Below are 21352 nucleotides of genomic sequence, written 5' to 3'. Positions count from 1 at the left end.
CCCCCACGCCCCCCCTGAAGTGAAGCTGATGCTCTCTGTGGTCTACCAAGAGAGCAAAGTGCTCTATTTATAAGAGCAGCCAGGGGTGGGGAAGTGAGGCGGAGGGTGAGAAGAGTGCAAAACACTCTTGACTCCAGGTTGAACACAAAGTGAACGCGGTTCCAGCATTTTGTGCATCAGCTCCCTTTGGTGGATGTGCCCCATTCTTCTTCCCTTTTTTACCTCGTTGCTGCAGTTTGTGGATCGTTTTTCACCTGTTGGTTTCAAGCGCCCTCGTGTTCATCTCTGCTCACACAACAGCAGCAATGACCACCAAGGAAAAGTAGTGTGTACTGGTAATTCCCTGCCAAACTGATGTGAGCAGCATCATAATGTCCCCCCCTGTCTTTACACTCTATTGGATATTAGCATGTCTGGTGAGCATTGAAGCCAGCTGTCTATTCCAAGTAGATGAGTGTTGATCCACTGACAGCTTGGTGTTCAAACAGTGGGAGAGAAAAAAAAAGAAAAACTATGCTGCTTTTAAAGGGAGCGCAAACTTGATCCCAGCGCTGAATCGATTTGACCTAATTCTTGGGTTTTACCCTTTAAATCCAGGATTTCTCAATGGCCACATGCAGCCTGATGAGCAAAATAAACTGTCTTGCTTAATTAAATACAACCCAAACTGTGTTTTGCTTCTCATTTGGCCCAACTAAGAACACAAGATTAAACCTCCAGCTGAGCTTTTCATTTATTTATTCAGTTTGTTTGTTTGTTTGTTTTTCTCAGTGCACCTCCTGCCTCTGGGCTCTGGAGATTGTTTAGAGGAAGGCACCCAGGAAAATGATCAAATTAAATTATTGCCGGTTGGATTTTTTTTTTTTTTTTTTTTTGCCGGTCCTGACCGGTTTCTCTTCTCCGGCGTGACACTTTGATGGACACAAGTGCGGCGTTTGCATGCTGTACGAGGCCGTTATCCAACAGCATGAGTGAGAGGCTCACATGCTGCCAACGCTTGTCCAGCTGCACTGTGAGCTGATTTGTGGCCTAATACGGCGTCTGGTTAATGGCCTGCCAAGATGAACTTTCTTTATAGCAGGTTCCAGAGGAGGGGGCCTGTAAACGCACATGTGTGTTCACATCTGCATGTGTGCGCGTGTGTATGTGTGTGTGTGTGTGTGTGTGTGTGTGTGTGTGTGGAGGAGAAAGGGAAGCCCCTTTTATTACCCTCTCCTATAAATAGCCTTTAGAGCAGGTTTCCCCTCTCTTTGGGGAATATTGTTTTTGCTTCACCTGTGTGAATGAAAAAAAATTAAAAAAAATATATATATATTATTATTATATTGACCAAGGACATGTGTCAGATGCAGGGATGGCCAGTGAAGAAGCAGAGGTGAGTACTGGCCGGGGGGGGGGGGGGTGTGAATGCGAGTGGAGGTCAGTCTGAGGAGAGGAGATGAACAAATGAGTAAGGAAGAACAGCGGCGGGGAGCTTCAGCATGTCGATGTGTTTAATGAGCTGAATTGATTTATGGCTCTGGCCTATTTTCTTTGAGCCGCATCAGCACGGTGCACCTTTACTTACAGCTGAAGGCGCCGGCGCCAGCAGCTTGGCTGTCGCCTGCCAGATTCATGTTCGGACAGACTCGAGGTTACAACCCCCCCGTTTAGAAAACGGAGCGTATCCAAGGTTCAACGTTGTGCAGAGTCGCCGCTGCCAGTGTCCCCAGCCTGGCAATAAACTGTACCAAAATGAGAGAAGTCTGGCGTTTTCAGGGGAGGGGTGTGGTGGGGGTGGGGGGGGGGGGTAGTTAATCATAGAGTCGGGGATGAAAACTACTGATATTGTGGCAAGTTTAATGACCGTCTCCAGGACAGCTGAAGATCAAAAACAGGGATTTGAACACATTGTAAGCAAAGGGCGTAGTTTAATATCCGTTTCATTTCTTTTTTTTGTCGTCTTGTTGTTAATCGAACAGACAGGGCGCCCATCCAAAAAGTTAGTTTTTGTGTGGGGTCTTTATGTGTGCAAATATGGAAGCAAATCAAAAAGAGACAGAAGGACATGCGAGTGAATCATCATAGAAGACACAAGGTGACCAACTCAAACAACCACCTGTAGCTGAAGCAGGACAAGGAAATTGTATGGTATTACTGTAACTAGCGCAACCATGACTTTGATCAAGAAACTGATTGTTGTTCATCAGTGTTGCCATGAGGGAAACATGAGTCACGTCCGAGCTCTGAACCATCGCCACAGTGGCGGGCACACACAACGTATCCCATTAAGACTTGTAAAAAAACAAAAACAAACCAAACTAAAACTGCATGATGTCGATGATATTAATTCAGAAATATTCAAACTTTGTTCAAACGTGTCCTCAGTCAGGAATTTACCGTCAATCAATCAATCAATCAATCAATGAACTTTTATTTGTACAGCGCTAAATCACACCCCAAAGACGTCTCAAAGCGCTTTGTGCAATCAGAGACAAGGCAACCAGCCGGGCCCCCAGAGCAAGCAAAGTGCAACAGTGGCCAGGAAAAACTCCCCTGCGGCTCTTCTTGTCACCCAGACGGATGTTGGGTTCCTTCACTCCACTGTTATTGTCTTCTTCGCACTCTGTGGAAGATCCCAGGAGATGCATTTCCCAATCGAATTGAATAATTCTTCCTTTAACATTTTACTATTTTACAGGTATTTCCTGTAAGTATGCTTTTAAACTCTTGAGTCCACGGCCAGTGCGGGCTTCCACTGCACTTCCTCCCTGTGTGAAACACCAGAACGCTTATGGAATGAAAATTCTAATTACTCACACATCTTATTTATTTTATAGTCTAAACGAGATGCTCTCTGTTGCAGAAAGGATGACGGTCGAAAAGCATCAGCAGCCTGTGGGCATGTAATAGTGTGTGTTGGGGGGGGGTAAAGGACGACAGACAACAGACCACTTGTAGAAACAAGGGAGCGATACCCACCTCCTCTCCACTCTGCGTCTCCATGGGCTCATTGCTCACAGACATAATAGGGGGTCCTAAAATATCCCCTTCGCATAAATAATTCATAAAGTCAGAATCATGAAACCGTCTTCATACACTTCCTCTCGATTCTTGTTTCCCGCGCGCTTTGTGACCCAATTCTGGCAATTCCACGCCGGTATCAAAGTACAGATTACAGATTACAGATACCAACTGTCACACACTGGTAATTAATCGTCATGTTGCTGTTAGTATGGGGCGAAGTAGTAGTAGTAGTCAAGCTTCTTGGCATATTGATTTCGAACTCAACAGTAGTAGATCACATAATGGATTGCAGGGCTTGAGCAGTTGATGCTTGTTTGTGTCTGTGATTTAAAAGGCCGATCGTGAGGGTCAACCCCATGATGTATATGGACCTGCAAGCAGAACTAATAGGCGCTTCCTTGCACTTGAACCGAACGCTGTGATTTCTTTAGATGGGTCACGGGGCAGCGGTGCAATAAAGGAGCAGGTTCTTGATATCAGCTGTGGATTAAGGGGAACATTTAAAACAAAACAAAACAAACAAAATTCACTCTTCTGATAAATATTTGCTACTTTTTTTTTTTTTTTTTTTTTTCCAGAAGCAAACACAGAAACAAGCAAAAGCCAGGAGACTTGTACAGACACGTTAACTTTTTCTGTCCCCTCATTAATTTTGTCTGTATAGTTGTCAGCTCTTGCTGGCTGTGACCTATTTTTTATTTTATTTATTTATTTATTTTTACTTTAATGTGAAATCAGAGCTGAGGCAGATTATTGGCAGAAACTCCGCTCGAGGGGGAAAATAGGACAAACATCCAAGCGTGTGTGTGTGTGTGTGTGTGTGTGTGTGTGTGTGTGTGTGTGTGTGTGTGTGTGTGCGTGTGTATGCGTGTGTGTGTGTGTTAAATGAGGGAAGAGCAGCAGATCACGGCTGGTTAGAAAAGCTGCCTGACTTCCTGGAAAGAGACGGCGCTTCTAACTACAGACTGAGAATGGTCGATTTCTTTTTAAAGCCTGATTCAAACAGTTAAATAGTCCTAAACATTAAAGCATTTGAGTGCATTTTCTGCTGCATAACTCATCTATTAACCAGAAAAAAAAAAAAAATTCTCAAGTTCAAGAAATACATCTCTATTTGCATGCATATATCTAAGATGTTTGATATGCTAAATATTTCAGAATTTCAAGGATGACTGTGGTTGACGCCCAGTATTCACGTTTTTTTTATATATATATATATATATATATATATATATACACAAATACATTAAATAAAAATTGTCTTTACAGAATTAAGAGGTAAAGTATATCACCGTATGTATAACAACGACACGAGTTAATATTAATAAATAAATAAATAAATAAATAAATAAATAAATAAATAAATATCGCCAGGGCTCCTAAATTACGGGACGCGTAAGAGAATTGGGCGTGCAGTGTCCGCTTAAGCCTGCAGAGGGCGGTCTATCCATGCTTTAAATGGCACCTCCTTGTCAGCCCGCATGAGATTAATAGTCATTGAGTGTGACAGCGCCATCTCCTGCAGCCCGAGGCTGATGGGGGGTCGGCCAGGCGAAGCATCTGTGCACCGCACCCGCATTTAAACAATGACGATGGGAGCTAAATGTCACGGGTCCCTCGCAGTGTTTACCTTTTCGGCCTGTGTGACTTTTTGGGTAGAGCATCATAGGTACTCATTTGTAAGGTAGTGGTGAGAGGAGAGCGGTGAGGCCGCAGACAGGTTCAGTGGCTATGATCAAAGCCTGATTGTCGCTGCTGACCGAGCTGTTCCAACAAGTGGAATCCCCCCCCCCCCCCCCCCCCCAGTCATCTAACAGAAGCAGAGCCAGCAGACAAGGTCAAGGAAACGTAAATAAAACAACATAATTACGTTGTAATTTAAACAAAGTTCCCAGTCAAAATCCAAGTCGGGTGATGAGAGAATCGATCTTGCCGTGAGGACACAAGTAGCAGGAGAGTGAGAGTGGTGAAGTCGAGCAAGCCTCCGACAGGACACAGGTGTTTCTGTGTCCTGTTGGAGGCAAATGTCCTTTTTTTTTAGTTTTATTTTTTTGGTTTGGTAAGGACAGCATGCATTCATGGACACATTTTTGCTTCATCTTGCCGACAACGCACCCACTGGTTAGCGTGCGTGACTATTACCCGGGAGTCTGGGGTTCGAAGCCCACCCAGGGCCTCTCCACCTTGCCACGTAAAGTAACAGTCAGCATACAAAAACACACAAATGAGAAGAATACACATAATAAGAAGTTACTGCCGGTGCAGGGCCTTGTGCTCTTCAAGGGTGATGATTGCGATTGTGGGATTGTTTTCTGCAGAAGCCATCTGCTGAAAAGATGCAAGACAGGATGTGAACCGTCCTGCACTGACAACGTGTTCTCTAGAAGTGACGCAACGGTGCCGCACCTCAAGGTCTCCTCTAGAGGGAAACCAAGTGCAAGTCCTGTCACTGAGTTTGAAGTAGTTCTTTGTTGGAAATGAAGGTTTATTATTGATTGAAGTGCCAGTCAATCATCTGTATTTATTTATTTATTTATTTATTTTTTTGTTTGTTTGTTTGTTTTTTATCCTGTACCACAGTTATGGAAGCTTCACAGGATTCAGGTGTTTTTTTTTGTTTATTTTACGTAATGACTTGGGCTCAGATGTTAATTTGGCCTCAAAGTCATTTAATGTTTGTTTCTGGTCCAGTCCAGTCTTGACGAGGTTGTTCCAGTTGCCGTTCCTGTGCACGATGGAAATAAGAAAGCCATCTAAATAATTGTTGATGGCATCAGTGACGTCAAAAGCAGAGTCACCAACGGAGAAACAGAGACCGCGGTAGTGTCTGGGTGCGTTCTGCACACAGTGCAGCGATGCTCTAAACTGGAACGATCCTAACAAGTTCTGCTGCTGGTTTCAACTTGTTGCGAATATCGCCAGTTCCCCATACCAACTTGGTCTACATTACCACCTACTGTGCTGAAATGGTACTACATGTGCACATTTCTGACGTGCAAGCTGACCAGCTGGGAAAATGGCTGGGGGGGGGAGATTTACCCCATAAACAAACTTAATCGATCTCAATTAAAAGTCCTGCAAAAACTGTTGCTTTGTTGCATGTTGTTTGCATGTTAGTGATGCAGGTTTCAGAGGGGACCAACAGAAGGTGGCCATGAGGAGCTCTCAGACAGGGGACACCTGGCTGGTGGTGTTGTCACTCCACTAACCAGGGAGACGTATCAGTGCCCTCTGTGACGTCATAAAGGTTTTTTCTTTGTTTGTTTGTTTGTTTGTTTTAGACCACATGGACTTTTCACATTTCTGGGGATTTCAAATGAGACAAATTCTATTTTTTTTATTTTTATTTTTTTTAGGAAAGTGTATGTGAATTTTGTATAATGAAGGCTGAAGACGAGGTGAGAATTCTGTCACGTCAACATGTCAATATATTTTGTCCTTATTGGCTCCTTGCGTTCAGGAGTGATGTGTTCAGAGCCATTCACTTTTAGAACAAACTATATGACCAAATTCAAACCTGCAGTCACATGTTGACTTTTTATTTATTTATTAATTTATTTATTTTTAATTTGTTTTGCTTGCAGCCACCACTCAGCGCTGTAGTCCATCATATGACACATTCCATGGCAGTGCTGTCACGGCTGTGGTTTGGTGTTTCAGGACCTTTTCTTGTGGTAGGGTGAGAACAGAAATACAAACGCCCTTGATTTCATTTACAGGAGGAACTCCTTCTTTGAGTGACGGTAGTCAAGAGCGCATAAAGCAGCGCGTGTGGCTGGGAAAACAGCCCTTTAATCTCCCCCTCAGACCCTCACCCCGCCTCCTCTCTTCCCCCCCCCCCTCCCCCTCCCCCCATCCAGAGGACTCGGCTGCGCTCGTGGCGGGAGAGAGAAAACAAGGATTTCGCAAACGGAGGGGAATTGGCCAAATTAAACGCAGGCTGTAATCATGCTCGTGTTATATCACCCTCACATCTGGCCCCGGAGCGATTGGCAGGGCCACGGTCGCCCTGCTCGCTGTCTTCGCGGTCATCCCGGAGGGGACGTGATGCGCGCTCGCGGTGGTGGTTAAGTTGGACCTGTGTGCGCGGCCCGGAGTAGCGCCAAAAAAACTTTCGCCAGCAGAACCCGGAAGTTCGCGGGGATCGTGACGGCACCGAAGGTAGGCCCCTGTTAGCACAACTCCTACAGGTGTGACTCTAAATGCACGACCTTTTAGCTATCTATCCATCTATCTATCTATCTATCTATCTATCTATCTATCCATCCATCCATCCATCCATCCATCTATCTATCTATCTATCTATCTATCTATCTATCTATCTATCTATCTATCCATCCATCCATCCATCCATCCATCCATCTATCTATCTATCTATCTATCTATCTATCTAGCCATCCATCCATCTATCTATCTATCTATCTATCTATCTATCTATCTATCTATCTATCTATCCATCCATCCATCCATCTATCCATCTATCCATCTATCTATCCATCTATCTATCTATCTATCTATCTATCTATCTATCCATCCATCCATCCATCCATCCATCCATCCATCCATCCATCTATCTATCTATCTATCTATCTATCTAGCCATCCATCCATCTATCTATCTATCTATCTATCTATCTATCCATCCATCCATCCATCCATCCATCCATCTATCTATCTATCTATCTATCTATCTATCTATCTATCTATCTATCTATCCATCCATCTATCTATCTATCTATCTATCTATCTATCTATCTATCTATCTATCTATCCATCCATCCATCCATCTATCTATCTATCTATCTATCTATCTAGCCATCCATCTATCTATCTATCTATCCATCCATCCATCCACCTATCTATCCATCTATCTATCTATCCATCCATCCACCTATCTATCTATCCATCCACCTATCTATCCATCTATCTAAAATACTTATTTATTTTTCCAATACTCATCAGCTATCTTCCCTTTCTCCTTCCTTTGAGCTCTGCTGAAGTCAATAGGCTGCTGCATGTTGAAAGCGGAGATTTAAGGCTTGCACAGGCGTGGCTTCTCCTCTAAGTGGAAAATTGATCTGAACAGATATGTGTTTGTATTTTTTTTTTTTTACGTAAGGAGCAGCACAAACGGGACAATTGACGACAGAAGGACGCCCCTCTCTTCTCCGGGCTGCTTATTCATTTCATCCTCAATGAAGTGTGAGGAAAGCCAGTGACCCACCGGGCTTACTGGAAATAGAACGGCCCCGGCATTCAGTGCACTTCTTGTTCTGCCGTTAAATCCAGATTTGTAAAGTGGCCGATTGAGCCATGACAAAAATCCAAAGCCTTTGTGAGGAGGGAGCCTCAGGTGTGGAGCCCCACTCACCACTTCCTGCCTCGTGCCAGAAGAGTTGGGCACAGACGAAATGTTCAAGAGTAGACAACTCCCGTTGTGTGTTTCATAAATGTAGCTTGAATTGTTCGGGCTTGTTTTCCGCCCACGTATTATCACTTGCAGTCTGCCTTTTAATTTCATATTCTCAAAGAAAACAGTTGGTTTTCCCAAAGACCTAGATTTTCACTCGACTTTGAGCAAAAACTTTAAAGAAGTAACATTTCATCACTGTCGTATTCATTTTTAAATTGTAATTTTTATTAATATTTCATAATCATGATCATTCTTATTACGTCCCTGAAAGGTTGTGTGTGTGTGTGTGTGTGTGTGTGTGTGTGTCTTAGGCATGCACCTTGTTTCCATTAAGATAAAGATGAGCCTTTATAGTCACACGGCACGGAAATTTGCAATATCTTGCACCTGAGACTGGGATAGGCAGCGGAGGCTCCAACCAGAAGATCATATTTTCCTCGTCGGATTCAGCCACCAAAAAAGGGTCCTGAAACCCCCCCGCCCCCCTCCGACGTATTATTCATGTAAACAAGATGAATTTAATCCCCCCTCCCCTCCCCTCCCCCCCCCCCCCTCCCCCCCGCTGCAGGGAGGAGATTTCAGGCCAGGCTTGGGATGGAGACAGTGGGATGAATGAGAGTGTATGTTTCACTGCCAGCGTAAAATCCAATGATACGGTTTAACCTTTTGACGTTTGCCCGACGTGCTCGCCGTCTCACGCTGCAGGCAGGAAATGTCGCTGTTTTCGTGGGATTAAATTTCACGTTTGAAACATTTCATAGAACAGTGGAGCATTCTCGGCAGTTTTGCATCTCTTCCACTTAATCTACGTGCACAGCACGGCCACCAATGTCATTGTGGCGTCTTCGTGGCTGAAAGTCCCCCCCCCCCCCTCGAATTAGCTCTGGCAAACCATCCTGAATTGAACCCACTTACGCATGAACTGTGGTGTGATGTGTTCTTGATATAGATCCTCAATAAGTCCCAGTGTTGGTTTCATGTCAGGAGTTTCCTCCTGGACTGTGGAATGCCCCACTGCTCATCGAGTCACTTAGGGAAAATATTTTAAAAGCGTTTGGTAAGAGGAGCCTCAAAGTATCCAGATGTTGACCTGAATCAGTTTTTCGTGATTGCTACCCTGAAGGGCTGCTGTGTAGACGTCAAAGTGTTTGTGCTCTTTTTTGCAATTAGATTAGATTAGCAGTCACACTACTCCTTTTTGCTTTGTTTGGACGACAGTTCAGCTTTATCCCATTCTAATCTTCTTCAGTGAGCACCAGTCTTTTTTTCTATTTCACTCAGATTACTACCTCTGCGTCAGTTGTCAGTGTCTGTTTGACCTTATTGGACTTGGAGAGATGCAGAAGGGAGAGTTCATTTCCAAATCATTATTTTTTTTGTTGTTGTTGCTGTTTTTCAACGTCCACTTGGGTTGATGTGAACGCCGCAGACAGTTTTCAAATAGCTTGCTTCATCATTTAGATGTTAGATTGCAAAACAAAGTGCAAGGTTTGTTTGTTTTTGTTTTTTGTAGATAGATAGATACACAGTAGGAAGTATTTGAGATATCAGGAAGTAGGGATTATGGCGGTTGTGTTTGTGCGAGGAAGGTGTGTGTGTGTGTGTGTGTGGGGGGGGGGGGCCGGGGGGGTCTGTCCCTGTCAAAGAGCCAAGGGAGGATTGTGGTCCCAGCTGCTGTTCACTGGGACTTGGCCTGGGGCCTGCAGATACACCCGTGTCACTATGGGCAGCTTAAACCTGATGAATGCCTGGCGGTGGCCGCTCAGAGACCCCAGATCTCTTTCAGACAAACAAGAAGCAAAGATGGATGACCGGATGGACAAAATAGAATTTGCATTTTGTCCTCAAATCTCTCCTAATCTACTTTAATTTGGTGTGATGCAGTGCAATCAAAGATTTAAAGAAAGAAAGAAAGAAAGAAAGAAAGAAAGTATATTTCTATTTCTATTTTAAAAAAAAAAAGGAATTCCACTTTTTGACTTCTTAAATACTTTGATACAAAGACACACTATCCAGAATGTGGGACAGTTAAATGGATCCTCAGAATTGTTACACTGACTGTTTGTTTAACTATCGTCTGTGGGCAGAAAGCACAAAAAGTGGTAGTATTTCTCTCCCTGCCGGCCTTTGTGCCACTATTTTTAGCTCCATTACAGTGAAACAGACCTTGGCTCTAATCACATGAACTGCATTACCAAATGGACAGTTCTGTTATAATTCATATTTCAGTGATTTAAAAGGTCAGAAGAGAGGAAGGTTATCATTTGCTCAAAATCTGCTAATGGTATTATTGACATGTCATTAAAAATTTACCCTTTGCCATCTGTTCCGCCATTTAGAATGTTTGACTTGTTTTTATTAAACAGTGCAGTTCAGTGTGTGTGTCTGTGTGTGTGTGTTGCGTTACATTCTATCATGGCTGCAACTGTGTGAAACTTTTTTTTTTTCTTAATCCATTTCATGTCAATTTGCAAATGTATTTCTTGCTTCGTAAAGAAGAGGTGGCTCCATGCAGCCATTAATGTAATATCGCTTCCAAAAGATTCAAAAAAAAAAAAGAATGTGACTGTGTCTGTGAAGTTTCTCAGTCATCCAACTCCTTGTAGTTTTGGATCAACGACCAAGGTGCTCTCCTAAACCCAGAATCAGAGGTTTTTACTTTTTGTAAGAACACCGACCTTAGTTGATAAATATAGAAACATAAACGCACGTTAGAGGCGTTTCAACAATTCATTTAGCCCCATATTTTAACTTCTCCACTCAGGTTGTATGCGTACATTGTCAGCCAAGCTGCATTATATTTTATATATTTGTGTGTGTGTGTGTGTGTGTGTGTGTGTGTGTGTGTGTGTGTTCCTGCCTGCCTGTCTCTCTGTGATGGCCCGCTGCTGGTATCAGTGTTGATCTGACAGAAGAGATCCTTCGGCTTATAGCACTGAGCTGCCCAGCCTGTATTAATCTGCTTAATATGGCGAAAACTCAGCTCCAAAAATACCAGCGCTACCCACCGACGCCCTCACGCACCCATAAACCCCCCCCAGCACCACATATAGGAGCGTAACAGAGGGTTCAGCATGAAAGGCCAAGTGTAAATAAACTCTGAATTCAAGTAGGAAGGTCCAGGCAGTGCAGTGCAGTGCAGTGCAGTGCTATCACACTCCGCCATGATAAAACATCACCGTGTTTGAGGTTAACACTGACCTCACGTTAGCAAAGTTTGGAGTCTTTGTCGTCTGCTTTCACTTTGTTTGTTGCGTCACAGGCAGTCAGCTCAGTACAGCACGCGGATCCAAGTGGGAAGGAACAGCATCCAAACTGGACCCCCGACTCTTTAGAATGCAGTAAAGTCCACTTTGATAAAATAAATAACTACATGAATAATAGTCATAATAATGATGATGATGATGATGATGATGATGATGATGATGATAATAAATTTGATTATCGGGGTCATCTGCAAATAACACACACTACAACAACTGACTGAATCCTCTGAGCTGCTTCCATGGATTTGACAGACACACAGTGAAGCTATTGTGCACTTATTTTTTTTTGTATCCTCGGATTTATGAATCAATTTTTTTTGGTAGAAAGAAAGACCCTGTGTTAAGTCTTATTTTAGAAAATAGGAAAAACTCAAAGAGGACAGAAAAAAAATGTATTTGACTGTTTTCCTTTGCCTTCTGCGCAGACAGACGTCTGCTTCTGTAGATACATTAGGTGTTATTAGGAAGAGCAGTGTGGACCTGATGATGACGACACACTGATACAGTGGTTTGTGTTGCAAATTGGTTGCAAATGCATTTTTGCTTGGCATGGAAATATGAAGCATTTAGAAAAAAAAAAAAAAAAAAAAAGTGCTACATTGCATGATTAACTTTGAACATATATAGTAGCCGCATGTTTTGCAGACTGGAAAGGATTTGCCCGGAGATCCAACATCCAACATCTGTTCGTGTTTACATACATGCGGTAATGTCACCGAGGTTAGCTGAAGGAAAATGTGCTGCGTGCCACAGCATATTTCTGATGTGAATTTCCCTGTGGTGCCACCAAACGCTCCCTGCCGAACCACAGTGCGTTTGTGTGCTTGAGAGCTGCGAGCGAGATTTACCATCTCGCGTACTCTTCTCCCGCTGTGGCCGACTCGCAGTATTTTTAGCCTAGCAGGAGTATTTGGAGCTTGGCGTGGGCCCCATTTGACACCTCTGTTTCGTGCCGTCCCAACACGAGTCAAGGTCGTTCGGTCTCCACACGAGCGTTTGTCCTCATGGCAACTGCACACAGCCAGCACACTCAGATTTGTTTTTGTTTTTTTTAATATTGGTGAAAAGGGGGCAACATAAATCAATAACTTGTGTTTTTTTTTTTTTTTTACAATACTAAACTAACTATATGTTCAAAGATAAGGTGGGTCCTCTAATGAAAAAAGGCGGTCATCTCAACACAACAGTCCTCGACATTATTCTGTTCTTATACAGAAAGAAGGGTTATCAAGCAAAACACATGGATTGAAAATTGTTTTTTATAAAAAAAAAAAAAAATCATCCTTTGCTCGTATATCTTCCACACTGGCTTTCAAAGCCCAAGTCACGGCATTAACCATGCCGATGTTATTATGTTAATGCAGCAAACCTTTGTAATGCACCGTTCACCCAACGGTTTAACTTTGTTTTTCCATTTTCCAAAGTATGTACTTGATAGTTGCTTGTCACACTTGCTCTGTGTCATGAATGTTGTATATCAACACTATCCAAGCTAAACAGGAGAAGGCCTGTCTATCTTTATATACATAACATGACATAATGACTTGCCCTGCAGTCAAGGAGTGTTGTCCTTCTGTAGTGCGTTTGTCCGTCACGAGGATTTTGCGTTGTGCGGTCTCACGTCCAATACACTCTTCTCTTTGTGAAAAAGTTTCCACCGACAAGTGATGAAGACGATGTGGCTCAGCGAAGGGTCAGTTTAAAAGAAAAAAAGACGGAAATAACGCCCCAGTGGCTGGGTTTAATGAGCTGGGTTTGGGGTATACTTAGTGCTGCACACATCAATAAATAGGTCAGTCTGTTTTCGTGCAAGTTTGAAAACTGGCATGCCTTTTGGGAATGACCTAGATCACACACAATAAACGTTTTTGTTGTGGTGCTGTTGTTGTTGTTGCTGTTGTTGTTTTTGTTTGTTTTGTTCGCCCCGCTCCCTCCCGGCTCTGATCAGAACTGGCACATTTCAGTGTAGTGGTCTATGTTATGTGTTTTTTATTTATTTTTTTTACATCCATCCATCCATCATCAATCCATCCATCCATCCATCCAATGAAATTGCATCACATATAATATAGATTGGGAACCATAAGTTCATTTTGTTAGCATGCTTTATATGTTGGTGTTTTAAAATGACATGTATTTACTTACAAATTGATAATATACACACACACATATATATATTGTATATACATGTAAACACGTATATAAATACATATATACATATAAATCCACATACTGTATATGTTAATACATGCATTTATTTTGGAGGAGCGTGGATGTGAAATGGGAAAAAGTGAACTCCAGAGTGATTAGACAGCGCTGACAGCACTGCTCAACGGGGGGGGGCTGTTAACACATGCTTTCGGAAATGTGAGAATGGATCGGCAGCGTTCCCACTCACGGATGGGTTTAAAAATATGTTTTACAACGTGAGGAAAGGAAGGAATGACTGCCTCTCTACACAGTGCAACGTTTCATGGCCAGAGATGGGCCATTCATTTTGAATCTTTCCTCCCCCTGGACTGATTGGGGAAGCGTGAACGGAACGATTGCCGTGTAGAAAGCTGCTGATGATGACAGATGAAAGTGAGGGGTGGAAGGTGTGTCAAGAGGTCGGGCGGCTTCCTGCCACTCATGACACTCACTCATTATCTGCGCAGCTTTAACATTGTTGTTAAACCTCAATCCCTCATTGTGACACAGTTAACGGGCCTGATGCAGACACGGCCTGTGTCAGCTCTCAGGATCTTATTGCACCGTTGCAGTGTGAAGGTCAGTGAACACGCCACGATTTAACACAACATCTGCAGCAAATTTGACTGTTGTGCCTCTCTGGGTATTTGTCACCGTCATAGTTGAAATTCACTGTGACCATGAACTGATGATTCAGTCAAATATATAACTTTGTTTTGACATCCCCTGCACCCCTCGAGAAGGAGAATGTGTTTTTAATTGCTCGCCAAGGTAAAAAAAAGGATAAAAAAAAAAATAATAATATGTTGTCGTGAGGCGGCTCAACTAGTCACACACATTAGTCACTTACACACTTGGACGGACAAGAATACACACGCAGCCATGAAAACATTCCTGAGCACAGGAATTATTTTGCAGAATCACTCAACCGCAGTTGTCTTTTTCCCAATGCTTGTCTTTTTTTGGTAACCCTGCATGCACATGGGTGTGTGTGTGTGTGTGTGTGTGTGTGTGTCTGTGTGCACATGTTGCCTTTGCCCCCAGGTCTGGTTTCTACTGCAGCATAAGGTTACCCAATATAGTCAGAGATAGATTAGTCATTCTGATGAGGTTGCAGAAGGCTCTTGCAGTGTGAGTTGGCTTGTTTTCTTCTTTTACCTGTTTTCCCTCCCTTGTTAAAGCAGATTTATTTATTTTTTTTCTAAACAGGTAGGACACCTTACTTTGCGATGCATTTTCTACAATGACTAGATATTAGTTGTTGTTTTTTCCATGGCAACACATAGAATTTGGTTACTTGGCGTCATGTCTCAAGCAAGATTGACTTAATGAAGGCGTAGTTTCATCTAAAACCAGCAATCTTATCAAATTGTAGATCAAGCAGGATTGTTTTGTTTTTTTCTTTAATGCATCTCATTGAATGCCCAGTGACACAAAAGTAACCGGTTAGAACACGTCATTCATTTTTTCTCCATATAGATGAAGAAGTCTTAAGTGTAACTGTTATTGAAAAGCTTGGATAAACTTCTACAGGCCGCAATCCCACGTGGCTGCTTGTGTACTAACACTGTTTACTAGCCACCTGGACTTGTTTTTGTGTTGTTAAACTTTGATTCACGTTAGCTAAAGTTGCTTTCACATTGCAAGCTATGCTTGTACTGTGTTGCTGCGCTCTGGTTTACGCTGACAACAAACGGAGGCCACCTTCTTTCCTTTTCCGTCTTACACTTGGAACTTGAACGTGCCGTCAATGCCAGCTCTAAATTCTGAATTCCAAAGTCAGGGGGAGCAAAGAGGGAAATGCAGCCATTTTAGAACTCCTGTGACTGCAGCGGCTCATGGATGAGAGGATCGTCCTGCTCCTGATAGTTTGAAGGACGAGCGGTCCGTCACATTGTGCCTTTCTGTCTCTACATAGCATCCTTGATTCTTGGTCACAAGCTCCCATCGTCCTCATCCTGTCAAATCATCCACCCACATTTCAACCACCACTCTGTCCTTATCCCACCAAATCTTTCCACCCACTTCTGTCTTCCCAACACTTTTCGTGTCATCCTCCTTTTTCCACTTAGCTGGGCTGCTTTTCCTTGCCTCCACTCTCTCTGATCCCACTGTCGCTGCCGCCCTCCTCAGTACCACTGGTCTCGCTGCCTCTGGTTTTAGGCGGTGAGTCATCTCTCGGGTCTTTCATTAAACGTCTGCAGGCAGCAGCACAAAGACATGGACCTGTGGACACCTTCGTCACGGAGACGTCTCTGTGAAGATTACATTGAGGCACAACTTGAGTAGTTTAGAAGGTCCATCTGTTTTAGAACTGTGGCTAACTGCAGTGTGTCCTGATGGAAAAGACCAGCTGATGCCATTTTGCGGCATATACTTAATCATACAGCACTGTGTCGGGCTGCACGGTGTTAGGAACACTGTTGTGTGTTGCAATGACAATATGACATGTGATAAATAAACAAATACTTAAGGATACAGTGTTCATGTCTTTCTACTTTCAGTAACAGACTGCGGAGGCAGTAGCCTATGCAGACACAGAGCATTTTAATATGAAATACTTATGCTACTCAAAAACATGAATAGTAGAAAACATCCTCCACTACCTGTCTTGTTGAAATAAAAATTAAGCAAGTAAAATAAGGTTAAGGTTTAAGGTTAAGGTGAACAGAAGAATTTAAATCCACCTGCAGTGTCTCACATTGCAAATGTTTGACATTTTCTATGCCAACAAGTCTTTGGGGTACAGAGTGGGAGGGGGTTGAGTAAACCAACAAAAGATATGAAAAATTATAAAATACACAAGACACAAAATTAAAATAATAATAAACCTTCATAGTAAGTTTTTTTTTGCTAAGAAAATAAAACCTAGCAAAAGGAACAATCTACAACAATTGAGTTCAACTCAACTTGCATTGGAGAACAGTCACTATCGGGCAACATGTCATGTAATGTACTGTGTGTCTACGTGTGCCCCTGAAACAAAACAATGAAGACAGGAGCTTCTTACAACAACAAGCAGCGCTTTTACGAGTTTATGTATAACTGAGGACACAATCCCTTTGCAGAAGCAGTACGCAAACCTTCCCAGTTAATTTGTGTTCTCCAACGAGAGTTTGCAACGACACGGAATGGAATTGGCGCTCGTAATTACTTCCTGGAGGCTCAAACGCCTTCACAAGTCCACAAACTTTCACAGATGATGCGCGCATCATTTGGAAATTCTTTCTCCATTATGTGTTTAAAACTATTTCATGACCGTTGTTTTTTTCTACTTCTATTTATCAACACAATAAAAGGAGTCGGCAGATATGTTTCATTTCCTTGACTGAAGCTCCATACAATACAATTCAGAAAGCCCTGCTTGCTGTGGGTCTCGGTAGCTGCAAAGGTAGACAGCTGATAGATGTTGACTTTGGTTTATCTTTTTTTTTTTTTTTTTTAGGTCACTAGTACGTAGTGCTCTTGTAAAAGAGTATATTGGCTGTTGTAGATATGGCCTGCGACTTTTAAGTCGGCAGTCCCATGTTGTGTGTCTTTGTGAATATGTGACCAATCCGCTGACGGTGGCGAAGCACATTTGTAGCTCTCTGGTGAGGAAACCTGTTAAGTTGAAGACCAGCACGGACGTGACACCGGTGTTGTATCTCGCTCCAGTTCCTCTTCGCCCACATTTTCCTCACATGCCTCTGTCGCTCCCGCCATGACTCCGCCCCCCTCACTCTCTCCACACGGTTTGCGACCTCAACCGAAAGCAGTTACTTGGAGGCGGGCATTGAGTGCAGCAAGGCTCAATCTGATTGGCCAAATTTCTTTACATGTAGCGCATGGATGAACACACTATTTTTTTGTTGTTGCAGTTTTTACAATATGTCTCTCGCACATGTTGATGACACATTTACAATCTATTGTGCAGCCCTACTACTGTGTGTAACATATCATTCAATAAGCACATTCTTCTCCTTCATTGTTTGTGAGCCTTGAGCAGGTGCTGTTTATTGTCATGTATACATGAAAAATAATTTGATTGAATTAGCTAGAATTTATTTCTGTAGCTATGTTAATGTAATTCAACGTAACCCTTACTATAATCAAATTTACCAACTTGATTTTCTGTCTCTGTCCCACGATGCAGGTGTTGGAAGGAACACACAGAAGAAGAAGTTTTAAATTCATCTGGGTTAAGTGCATCTCAAGGAACGTTACTACTGCAGCACTGATAGTGGCTTCAGTGTCTGGGTGTCACTGTCCTGGGCTGCTAAGGCTTTGCCTTGGCTGAGGAGCAGCCATGGAGATGGCCCTTGTAGACTTTGAGAGCCTGAATGATCTCAGTGGCCTGGAGGACGATGCAGACAACTACAATGAGACCACGGCTCTCACGGTGGACATACCCCCAGAACACAACAGTCCAGACAGTGACTACCACCTGCGGAGTTCTCAGATGTCCCTAGCGCCCATCGACCCCTTTTATGTGCCCTCGTGCATGTGGGAATCCACCTCATCTTCGCCGACTCCCCAAACACAAACGTTAGGGTTACCCCAGTCGCCTTCCCTGCAGTCACCAAGAAGAAAGGGCCGCAGTAGCTGCGCCAGTATGCTCTCCAACTGGAAACTACTGCTGAGCAGTGAGTGCACTAAAGAGAGTGAGACCATCTTTAACCGGCTGGCTAAGGAATGCTGTGAGGATCTGTTTGTAGATAAGCGAGGCCTTGACGATGGAGAGCAGAAAGTGATCATCAACATTGCTGGTCTTCGTTTCGAGACGCAGCTCAAAACTTTAGACCAGTTTCCTGACACGCTGCTGGGAGATCCCTTTAAGAGGATGGAATATTTTGACCCAATGAGAAACGAGTACTTCTTTGATCGGAACCGGCCCAGTTTTGACGGGATCTTGTACTACTATCAGTCGGGGGGGAAGGTTAGACGTCCGGCCAATGTTCCCCTGGACGTGTTCACGGATGAAATAGTCTTTTATGATCTTGGAAAAGACGCTATGGAGCAGTTCAGAGAAGAGGAAGGCTTCATTAAAGATGTTGCAATACCTCTACCTACCAATGACATGCACAAGCAATTCTGGCTGCTCTTTGAGTACCCAGAAAGCTCAAACGCAGCCCGAGGCGTTGCATTGGTGTCCGTTTTAGTCATCGTCATATCCATCATTATATTCTGCATGGAAACACTGCCAGAATTCAGAGATGACCCTGACACAATCTTACCCACAGTTGGACAGCCGTTCAATCAGTCAGTGGGTTACACACCAGCAACTCCAGTTAGTGTCAAGCTCAAAACTCTCTCTGATCCATTCTTTTTCATCGAGACTGCCTGCATCGCCTGGTTCTTCTTTGAGCTCTGCGTCAGGTTTGTGGTCTGCCCCAGTAAAAAAGAGTTCTTTCATAACCTCATGAATATCATTGACTTAATATCCATCATCCCTTACTTTGTCACCGTGGTCACAGAGATCCTCACAACACCGGAGGAGAGCTCAGGACAGAACATGTCCCTCGCCATCCTTCGTATCATCCGTCTGGTCAGGGTGTTTCGCATATTTAAACTCTCGCGTCACTCAAAGGGGCTGCAGATCCTCGGACAGACTCTGAAGGCCAGCATGCGTGAGCTTGGCCTCCTCATATTCTTCCTTTTCATTGGGGTCATCCTCTTCTCCAGTGCCATCTACTTTGCTGAAGTAGATGAGCCCAACACGCAATTTGTAAGCATACCTGATGGCTTCTGGTGGGCTGTGGTTACAATGACCACTGTGGGCTATGGTGATATGTGCCCTATTACCATGGCGGGCAAAATGGTCGGAACTTTGTGTGCAATTGCGGGCGTACTGACAATTGCGTTGCCCGTTCCTGTGATTGTGTCAAACTTCAACTACTTCTACCACAGAGAGACGGAAGCAGAAGACAAGTGGCCCTTTGCTGAAGCTGTTGAGCAAGCCATGAATGCTGAGTCATCATCCAAGGGCAGCAGACTCTCACTCAATAAAGCCAATGGCATCTGGCTGTCGGACAACTAGAGAGAAGTGCAACAGGTGGCCCGGGCAAACTCTCAGCCAATTTGATGACTGACCTCCAGGCTGTAAAATTGAATTCTTTCAGTCGGCTTTTCCGTTGTTTGGATACAGCTCGTGCAGTTCGTTATCCTTTTACCCGCGTTCTCCACCTCACCGTGGAACATTATTGAAGTAGACAAGAGAACATGAGAGAAACAGGTCCATCTCTGTTTGTTTGTGCTGTCCAAACAAATTCTGAAGGTGTATATGGTTAAAGCCAGGTTGGCGGATGGGCAAGGGTGTAGTTTTTGTAATGCTGAAATATTGTTACTTTTTAGGTGTCTTTTAAAATCTAAGCTTTTGAAATTTAAGCTCTTACCACGAGACATTATGTGGTTTGGCGCAAATCATATTTGTATTTTCTTTAGTATTGGTGATGCATTAGACAAATAAAAAACCTACTAGTTCCTCACATATCGTGACCGTACGTATGACCTCAATCCCATTTTAGCACTTTCTGCAAATATTTAGGTTTATGCCTAGTGGGATGTCCCAATTCTTACTGAGATAGGAGTAGGAGGGTTAAGTGAATGCATTAACTGTACATTCAAGTGGAGATTTATCAAAAGAATGCATCAAACACAGTCTTGTCTCAAAAGACCTTTCTTTCCCCCCCACTATTTAATAAAGACTTAGAAATGACAACAACCACCATACTGTTTCAGTTTAATGTTGTTTCAATTTATTGTAGTCTTTGTTTTTAACCACACCTGCAGAACATTACAAGTACTCTGGTAGTTTTGTAGTTCAAGATATTGCTCGGTCGCACCGAAAATGGTCTGCGCTCTAAACACCTGCAGATGCCTGCAGAGTTTTGATGAGTTTGGTTGTGAATATCAACTCATTTATATTAGAAACTTCAATGATTTATGTTTTGTCCGGCTGCCATACACTGTTTTCATCAAAGACAATGCGTCGAGAGATGAGCTTCTGTAACTGCGTTATAACAGACCCATTGTCCATTCTGGCCTTGACGGCCTGCACATGTGGCTTTAGTGCCCTCTTAAAAACTGCTGCATGGCAGGCCAAGTGGCCTTTTCCATAGACAGACAATAGACAAAAAAAAAAGTCTTTATATATATATATATATATATAAGCACACTGCTACACTGTGCTTAAATTGTTTGTTACTTGCATTAGTACAAAGGGTAAATACCACTTTCCTGCAGTGTTCTCAGTGAGTACCATGTGTGTTTTTCCCTATTGTAGCATTCTCATATTTTTCCTCGACAAGTCACGTGATCACGGATCCTCCACGCAATCATGTCGGCATGTTGACAGTCTGTTTGACTCTTTGGAATGTTTTATAGAGTGCCTTATATGTGTGTGGGATCATGGGATACCTTTGAAGCTGTATGTTAAGACATACGTCACACATTAAATCTGGATTACTGATCTCAGCTTGGCTGAACTAAGAAGTTGT

The 21352-nt window shown here is 43.2% G+C and overlaps 1 protein-coding gene across 1 annotated transcript; it reads left to right on the top strand.

Annotated features, from left to right (window-relative positions):
- The first annotated feature begins 6867 nt into the window (after positions 1-6867).
- Positions 6868-20700, top strand: kcna10a (potassium voltage-gated channel, shaker-related subfamily, member 10a). Its single transcript, XM_076022563.1, has 2 exons — positions 6868-7167; positions 18010-20700. The coding sequence occupies exon 2, from the start codon at positions 18163-18165 to the stop codon at positions 19891-19893; it is 1731 nt and encodes a 576-aa protein (XP_075878678.1). The 5' UTR covers positions 6868-7167; positions 18010-18162; the 3' UTR covers positions 19894-20700.
- The last annotated feature ends 652 nt before the right edge of the window (positions 20701-21352 follow it).

Source organism: Nelusetta ayraudi, unplaced genomic scaffold, assembly GCF_046127955.1.
Source record: "Nelusetta ayraudi isolate G7.1 ecotype Tasmania unplaced genomic scaffold, CSIRO-AGI_Nayr_v1 ptg000012l, whole genome shotgun sequence".
Lineage (NCBI taxonomy): Eukaryota > Metazoa > Chordata > Actinopteri > Tetraodontiformes > Monacanthidae > Nelusetta > Nelusetta ayraudi.
Note: the sequence above shows the minus strand (reverse complement) of the source record. Positions and strands in the feature narration are given on the sequence as shown.